The sequence below is a fragment of the Trichoplax adhaerens genome, genomic scaffold (assembly GCF_000150275.1).
Source record: "Trichoplax adhaerens TRIADscaffold_8 genomic scaffold, whole genome shotgun sequence".
NCBI lineage: Eukaryota > Metazoa > Placozoa > Uniplacotomia > Trichoplacea > Trichoplacidae > Trichoplax > Trichoplax adhaerens.
The window spans coordinates 1,205,881-1,215,678 of NW_002060950.1; the positions used below are offsets into that span (position 1 = coordinate 1,205,881).

Genomic DNA, 9,798 nt, shown 5'->3' on the forward strand with positions numbered 1-9,798 from the left:
CTTCCCCCCCCCCCCCCCCCCCTAAATTAAACTTACTACATGTTTGTCAAAATCTACTGCAAACGTACAGTCAACTCTTAGGATGATTTCGAAAGCATCAAGTTGGTAAGATATGCTAGGCACTAGAAACGTATTTACGCTAGAAAATCTCACGTTGCATCTTGTTCGTAATCTTTTCATCATAGTATCAACAACTAATTAATTAATAGAATACAGTAGTAATAATAATATTGGAAAGCTAGGCTTAAAATGTCTCTTCTTGCTTATTTTCTGGTTCGGGTTCAACAGTCACTTCTTTGCTATTTGCCTCCAACTCTTTGATTTCCGCGATTGCAGTAGCTTCAAGTTCCTAGTTAAAATTTACAACCGAATATTAATAAAGAGAAATAAAATGAATTATTAAGCGAAAACAATACATCTTATATTGTATTGCGTTATGATAGCATCGTACCTCCTTTGCATTTCGTATCTGCTCATTCATTCCATGTACATCACTTGCATACTCTGATTCAAATAGCTTAACTCGAGATAGATTATTTTCCTCCGCCAATTTCAATCTTTCCATCTAAAAGTCAAAAAATATTCAATAATTCGTGAGGGCAATTTATTTAAAAAATTGAGCGTACAGTAACTGGCTGTAGCGCAATATAACTATAATTATAAATTACTGATAAATGGAAAACAATTTCAATGAAGCATCAACGTACGCTAATTTCGTTCAATTCGTTTAAGGCTTCTTGATTCGCTGTTGCCATAGCATCAATCTCATTTTTATGCCTGTCTTCCATTATAACTGACTCTGATTGCTGTTTTTTCCTCTCATTTTCTATAAGCTGAAAATAAGATCGTGATATAGATGCATCAATTTAAATTCAAACTGTAATACGTTACTTCAACATTGCATACGTCGTTAAGCTTTTCCTTAAATTCAATGGTGTTAGCTTTGTAGGGGCGTAACTGTTTTTTAAACTGAATGGTAGCATTCTTTAGTTCGTTTCTTTGTAATTTTGGTAGCTTCTTACGTTCCATCTTATGTTTTCGCAGCAGTTCTTCTTGTCTAAATTGGCAAAGCCGTTTATGTTGATCTAATTCCTTTACAAGAAAGTTTAGGTAATTAGCTTGTAAAAGTCTATTCGATTACTTGGAGCACTTCCGCATGCCAAGTATTTGTATTATAAGCTGTATCAAGTTACCATAACACGCTTCTCTTCAAGGTGGGTTTTCACCATTACTAGATAGTCATTTAGATATTGCTTCTCATGATTGGCAATATCTTCGATTAATTTTTCTTCTATAGACCATTTCATATTATGTAATTCTAGGAATAAAAGATAGGGACATTACATTAATAAATAATCGATAGCTACAGTACCTACTTACTAATCTACATTGAAAAATTTCAATCAAGTTAAGAAACCTTTTACGGCTGCATGCTTCATTTTTAAAAATCCTAACTCTGAATTATAACTTGTTCTTCGGTGCTTTTGCTCCAATGTTTTAACCGCAGCGTTAAATTCAGTATGCAATTTTTTCTCGTATTCCACCTCCTATACGATTCCATACAAATAATGGAATTATATAAAATAAAAAAATTGCATGTTAGTTCATTTAGTATAATATTTATGAATCAAACCATAAATTACATACCAATTGTTGCTTGTCAGTTTCTAGTGTTTGCTTCCACTGTTTTTTCATTTCCTTGGTATACTTCGGATTACTTTTTTTAAACTATCAGGATATATGTGTGTTAAGCAGGAAATTTTGTGTTGCTAGAAAGCATAGATCAATAATGATAAAAGGTTGCCCTCACTAGTTATATATATATAATGCATACATCTTTTAACTTGGCCTGCGATGTCAATTTGCAAGTTTCTTTGTAGTTTTTAAAATCTCTATCCTGTGTATAAAAAATCATAATTTACCTATAATAGTAACAAGCAGGCCATTCCTAAATTATTCCTGTACCTCTAACAAATTAGTACCTGATCATTTTGTAGTTTTTTGCGATAGATTTTAGTCTCTATAAGTTGATGAGAATTAAGCTTCTCAAGTTCTTTTCTTTGTTTTTTAAGTAATTGATCTATGTCATAATCTAGCTTTTTCTTCCACATCTACGTTCGCAAGTAAAATTAACATCATTCAGAACAGTTTTAAAGATCTAAAAACGCTTACTCCCATAATATATGTGTAAACTCGTAATTATCTTTGCCTGTAATTCAACGATCTTTTTCTTATTCAAATGGTCTATTTGAAGTCCAGTCTTTTCTAGTAAGCTAGTTAATTGCTTTTGCTGCAGCTGTTGTAGCGCTCTCATCTCTCTCACGCTGGCCGTCCTATGTGGTATGTGAATGTTGTCTAAGTAGCTAGTATCGATAACAATGCGATCCAGATTGATGACAATAACTAGTACCTTAAGTCTCGTAATCTTTTCTTTACAGTTTCCGCGTAGGATTGGCTAATAATTTTTTTAGTAAAGTTATTTTCAGGAATTTTCACAGCTTTATCAGTTCTTACTCTTGTAAGGGTAAGATACTGATGACTCATTTTAGTGGACTATTTCAATAATTGTCATTAAGGAGAAAGATATACGCGTATATTAATGCAAGTACTTAATAGAATAGCTTTTCTCTTGATAAAGGAAAGTCATCGTAATTGATATATACCATAATATCTGGATCAGGAGCCCGAGTTACATTACCCTCAGACATTGCACGCGAGAATATGAAAGAACTTCCACTAGGTCTCCGTTCTTGCGCTGTACTATTGTTTGATGCTAAAACTTTAGAATAAGAATAATAGTTCATAATGTCACTTTGCAATCATCAATAATTATTGCATGAAAATAGTTACGAAAGTTGCCTTTATTATTTTCTATTTACCGTGCAAAGAAATACTGCCGGGGAGAAGACTTTCATTTGGTTTAAATGAACAGATTACGTTACTATACTGCCCGTCGTGAGATCCTAATAAAGATAGACATATTTTGTTCAGGTGTACGAACGATATTTTATCGCTACTTTTCTATCTTAATATCAATAATCTGTTTACATTTTAATCTATACTATTTTACATCGACGCAAGAGACAGAGCAATAGTAAGATTACAGCGGTGTAACCTTCAGCTTATACTACGAATAAATCGTAATTCATGAAATTGTATTAAATAACATCCACATCATAACTATCATCCTATTTTCACCTTTTGAATTTTCAGATGGCGTTTTACTATCGTTACTATCTTGGCTGATGGAATCACCTGTAGAAGAGATGGTGCCATTCATTAAATCAGTACATTCTAAACTTATAGCAGTAGATTCTAAATAGCAGATATCGATATTATCAGACTAAGATCATTATCACTCGTAATACCATTTAATTGTTTGTTAACGCCTGAGACATCAGTGATTACACCATTAGTATTTTCTATTGTTTGTTCTAGATTTTTGGCGTTTGGATCAGGTTTGGCATTGTCATGCTCAGCTTCAGAAATATGCATCGTATTGGTTTTATCCGTCATAGATTTAACATCGGCGGCATCTTTCACTTGGTTAGTTATATCAACGTAATCAACAGTATCAACTTCTGACATGGATCTGTTTTCGTCGAATTCATTATCAGTAAAACTTGATAGAGAAGTACTATCCGAATATTGCCCATCAATCGTAAGCCTAGATGGTTCAGGTGAATTTTCTGCAACTAAGTGACCATTTTCGGAAATTTCCTTCAATAAAGTAATAAAAAAAGGATTCATTATTCTGCCTGCATAAGCATGAGGCCTGTCCGAAAGGCTAAAAGTATTGTACAACTTATTCAATCAAATACCGGTAAAGTTGAAATTTCAATGTTTTTCGCTCCTTTAGATAGTTGATATAATCTTTTCAATGGATTAATATCGTCAGTTCCATCAAGGAATGGATGCTACACTCGTAAAAGGTGAATCCGTCCAGAAATAATTAATACCAGGAAGTAAAGACGTGTTATAACTTTAATAGTGCTAAAGTTTTTTCTTGGTTTATCAGGTTTTAACTCATCGCTGAATACGATATTGATACTATATTGTTTACTACAATAAATATATGCAAATTGGCATATTTCAGATGAATACTATTCTGAGATCGAACGTTAAGTACAGTATAGCATAACTGAGTGTACAAATTTCGTTAAATACTTACTTTTAGGAGTTGCTCTACGGTAGAGCGTCCAGAAGGATCCTTAACCAGGCATTTGCGCAGAAAATCATGAAAACTATCTGACCTATGTTAAATAAATTATGAAATGTAGACCAAAACGATTTAAGTTATGACTTTAATTAATTCCATTTGTCTATGTTAGCAATTGTTACCATTTTGTATTAGAAGCAAGGATTGGAGGTTCTGCACGAACAATTTTAAATAATACACGAGTTGGTTGCATCTCTGCGTACGGCGGTTGCGATTCTGCTAGTTCAATTAAAGTTATACCTAACGACCATATATCCGCCTGTACAGTAAGTACATCAAAAGATAGAATCAGTGGATAATAAATCATACGTGTATATCTGCTTTCAACGATTGAAATAGCCTACGATATCAGATAAAATTTTGAAAACCAATAATACATGGTGTATATGCTACGAATATACAAGTATTCGTTGTACAAGACGTGTGTATATCAATGTTAACATTAATCTCCATAGCTCGCTTAAATCACCTGGGTATTATAGAGCGATTGTTTATCAGTCTCACATGATATGACCTCCGGAGCCATCCTAAAAATTAGGCACATCGTTGCAAATAAAAATGCAATTTGCTGTTGAGAAATACCTCAATATTCTATATTAATAATGTCAAGCGTAAATTAATGTGTCTAGTACATTTGCAAAATCATGCTGATTAGACTTCATTAGTAATAACTTCATTAAATAAAGTGTAGTTATTGTTAATCTATTTACCAGTATGGGGTACCAATATGTGTATTTCTTTTCTCTTGTGAACTCTTACAATATGCAGATACACCAAAATCGGCTAATGTTTTTAAAGTTCAATAAAGCACATTGTCAAAAACTAGTACATGATATCAGCCGGCTAATATTTTGTTATCTATTCAATGTGTGAGTCTTACCTAGTTTAACGATGCCACCTTCGGTTAGCAATATATTACCTGCCTTTAAGTCTCGATGAATAACGTGCTTAGCATGCAGTGATTGTAATACCTAGTATGCAAAAAACGTTAGCTTATAAACAAAATCAGTCGAATTTAGATATGAAATATTAATATGTACCAGTACATGGTAATACTTTACTTTAAACATCAATCAATCAATCAATAAATATATTATCAACGTGTTAATGAACTACTGAGTCTAAAGTAGGCAATAACTTTCTACAGTATGTAGGATTAAGCAAATTGGTAAAATAGACTCGTATATCAGTCATCTTTTAGCGATACTAATATTATCATTAGGTTATAGGCCTAACACGTTGTTGGAGCAAGATAGTCATTTTGACCTTACCTCTAATGTTTGCCTGCAAATCACTTTAATTTCACTTTCACTTAAACTTCGATCAAGGTCTAATGTTGGAATAATAACATAATTTTATTGTGGCATTGACAATCATAAATTAGCAAAAAATTTTATAAATATTTGTATTAAATACGCGTATAAAAAACCTAAAGTAGCGTTAGAAAGAACGTTCATTTTATTCGCTTTACCCATTATGATGTTATCAATAGCTCCACCGGAACAAAATTCGATCATCATACATATATTATTGTCGTAGTAATAGGTTTCATAAAGGCCGACAAGATAGTCATGCTTGCATTCGCTTAAGATGTCAACTTCCACGGTAAGATCTTCAAAATCTTCATCACTCTCGATACTGATACTCTTAGCTGCAGCAATCGTTCCACTCACTTTATGACGAACCTACCCATTGGAAAGTGCAAAAAAAAATGACCTTAATGGATAACGGCGAATATGAAGTCTCAAACTTGTTCATTACCAATTTTACTGTTCGCTATTCGTGTATTAATAAACTCATCCTTCTACAGCCTTAACGGGCAATTATATTTTTAATTAAATTTACAAAAATTGTAATTTTATTAAGAGTTGTATTATACTGTAGATTACTGGATCAAGACGATAGCACTATTAGCTTTTCGGCATTCTCTTGATTATAATAATAAATGATCATCATTGATCGTTCCATGGAAAATAAAGTATTGCTATCGTGGCCAGTGTTTAACCATTTTTACTGATCATTTTATGCATGACATGATATCCAAACACAATATGCAGTGATGTAAGCAATATACGCTATAGTGAATATAAAAAAATAATTTGCCAACAATTATTGACATTCTACAGACTACCATTACAATACAACTGTTGTCTTTTAACTTTGCCTATTATAGAATTATTTTGATGAATCTATAAAAAAACTTGTTTATGATTAACCTACCAACGGCATTTCTGCCTTATGTTAATCAACATCAATGTCTCTTTATTGGCTGAGAATATTGCATTCTTTCCAATTGCAGATTACAGTACATGTATGAATTGGTTAATGAGTACTGTATTAGCAATTTGAATCAACTTGTAGGCGTTATTCTCATAATTTTGCCTCTACTTTAATTATCTGTACCGACGACAAAGTGATACTGATCACGTCAATATGACATATTATTATTTTCTGCCTTACTCTTCCATCGATATATTAACTGTAGCCAAAGAATAATATTGATCACAGTCATGTCAACTTAGTAAAACCAAGAAGTAAAAACCATTGTGCTTGTCATAACTGTTTAACTAACGGGTTAGAATTGTAAAGCAAGTCTAGTCGAGGTCCACTAAATTCTGATGGATATTATTCTCAGGAAGTTACTTTCGGCAAAAGTATTTTGCAGCAGAACAACTTTATCCTTCTCTACTATGCTTACTGCTGTACTTTCCTAATTAATTATCTCTGTCTCTATCTGGATAGCCCTATAATTAATCAAAAGCTTCAATTGGATAGCCTTATAATTAATCAAAAAGCTTCAATTAAATTCTATCTATTACAGTAAGCACGGTATGATCCAAAAGTAAAGTACTTGCTATCCGAGATAATTAAAGTTTAAGTTAACGTTATGCGGGAGGGTATTTTCACTTTTAGTTGTACAATCATCGTCATTTTCAACTCGACGCAACGCTGTCTAAGTGAATTGTTCAGGCGAATTATGAAATGGGAATTGATCTTGACTCCGATCAGAGTAAAAGTCTTTTTCATGTTTGCGTACGATGACAGTTTAAAGCTAAGCAACGTTGATTACGTTGTCATTATTCATAGATTAATATCTTATTTCAATAGTGTCGGTCGTAAAATATCCAGCGAATTTTGTCATCCTTATCAGCCAAGAATGGTACCAAAAGGGGGAAAAAAAATTGAATTTAAGCTAAAACAACTATCAAAGGCCCTCTATGCATCAGATGACAATTACTTTTATGGGCTATTGCACACATTCCATGATGGGATAGTAAACGATCATCTGCCATGTCATATTCTAATCATGTAGCTATTTTTGGGATATTTTTTAAATCTTTTCCATTCATTGTCAACTAGCGATTTATTGCCAGTTATTATTTTACCTAATATTATTGTTATTTATATGATTATTTATTGCACTGCATCATGGCAAAGATACACGTAGTTGTTCACAGAGATCAGAGATAGCGATGAATTTGGATTTCTAATGGCAGGATATACTGTGCCCTTGAATAGAAGGGAATGATCAAGTGAAAAGATACTGTACTACTGTCGATGTCATTAGGTCAAGATCGACATCGATCGTTGCCTACTAGCCATAATTGTTGATGGAAAATAAAAAGTTGAAAATTTCCTTGATAAGTGTACTGAACCAGGATCAATTCGATTAAACTATTCAAGCTGATGCGAGTAGTTCTTCTTCCCTGTTAGCGCAGCAAGATGAAACTTTTCAAATGAATCTTATTGGAAAAAAAACATTTTGGACTGTAGTCCATGATGCAAAAAGAAGGGAATTTGTAAAATAAGGTATAAGCGTAGGCTTGATCATTCGCATGAACCGAGGGCATTACGATGGATTTTTTTTCGATCAGAATGATCGATTCTATCGTAGTTATGTGCTAGCAATCTTGATTGGCATACAATATGACTCAACGCTTGGCCATAATGAGTTGTGCAATAACGAGGGATGGAACATTTGGGTAGTTTTTGCTTATTCCAAGTGGAATCCAAGAGTTGGACAACACTTGCAACGCAAGTGTATATTTCTTTCTCTTGTATCGACTCAATCCGTTCATGTCTAGCACCATGTACCCTCTAGTCTTAGCTGATGATCGATCCCATCGTAGTTATGTACTAGCAATCTTGATTGGCATACAACATGACTCAACGCTTGGCCATAATGAGTTGTACAATAATGAGGGATGGAACATTTGGGTAGTTTTTGCCTATTCCAAGTGGAATCCAAGAGTTAGAGAACACTTGCAACGCANATGTATATTTCCCCTCTGTCGAATCAATCAGTTCATGTCTAGTATCATGTACCCTCTAGTCTTAGCTGATCGTGATCATTTTCTATCCCATCCAAACTTATTGATACAAACAACGATAAAGCCTTGTCATGCCACGATAGTAAGCTTTTCAGTGAATTCATTTGATCATCATAACATACAATCTACCCATCATCAATTCCTGCCTAGAAAAATCTCCACCTTACCTTGTAGACTTTGCCGAATGCGCCATCGCCCAATTCGCCAAGTTTTTCCCATTCGGAATACGGGTCAACATGATAGCGAATATAAGGATTCTTCGCTTTCTTCTTAACGGGAGCTTTTAACGTGTTAAAGGATAACAATTTGGCTAGTAGGGGCATGTTGATGTAGGTAATCAAGGAATTTCGCTAATGATTATCCACACTTTCTTGAGATTTGCCAAGAAGGAGTGGAGGGCATTCCGCCGTAGTTTGCGGCAAGTCTAGTCGAAGTTTCCAGCTGGGAGTTTCCTCGCCCGCGTTGATGTCATCTTGAAGGTGTATTCTGCGCATGCTCTATAGGCATGTTCTCTTGCTACAGTGCCAGCCTCATTTGGCTGGGTGGTGATCAGCGTCGGTAGTACAGTATAGGGTACCGTACAGACCTAGGATATAGTTGAAATGACTGGCAAAAATAGTTGACCAATTGGAACGTACACTGCCCAACGTCCATGATACAGTACTCAGTACTGTACAGTACAGTGTACAGTGCACAGTACTGCTTCGGTTTAAAGGTGAATTCACTGTAATCAAACCCAACGTACTGAACTAAACTGAACTAAACTAGACTAAACTAAACTAAACTAAACTAAACTAAACTAAACTAAACTAAACTAGACTAAACTAAACTAAACTAGACTAAACTAAACTGAACTAAACGAAACCAATCTAAATTAAACTAAACTAAACTGAATTAACGAAACCAATATAAATTAAACTGAACTAGACGAAACTAAACTGAACTAAACGAAACCAATCTAAATTAAACTAAACTAAACTGAATTAAACGAAACCAATATAAATTAAACTGAACTAGACGAAACTAAACTGAACTAAACGAAACCAATCTAAATTAAACTAAACTGCACTAAACTGAACTAAACGAAACTAAACTAATCTAAACTGTATTCTGCTGGGCAGTTTGCAAAATGACCGACTTCGCATACGGTTACGTTCATATATATATGCAAAGACCGGCCGGTCTTTTTAGCACGGAACTAGAAAAGAACTGAAAAGCTGCAGCTAACTGTGTGCAAAGTCTCAGACT

The 9,798-nt window shown here is 33.9% G+C and overlaps 1 protein-coding gene across 1 annotated transcript; it reads right to left on the bottom strand.

The window, feature by feature from the left end:
* Positions 1-4,159: 4,159 nt before the first annotated feature.
* Positions 4,160-8,873, bottom strand: TRIADDRAFT_28410 (uncharacterized protein; the record flags this gene model as incomplete). Its single annotated transcript, XM_002114717.1, has 8 exons — positions 4,160-4,253; positions 4,342-4,478; positions 4,689-4,746; positions 4,930-5,002; positions 5,100-5,190; positions 5,491-5,549; positions 5,691-5,904; positions 8,718-8,873. 8 exons carry the CDS (start codon positions 8,871-8,873, stop codon positions 4,160-4,162), a joined length of 882 nt encoding a protein of 293 aa, XP_002114753.1.
* Positions 8,874-9,798: the final 925 nt, after the last annotated feature.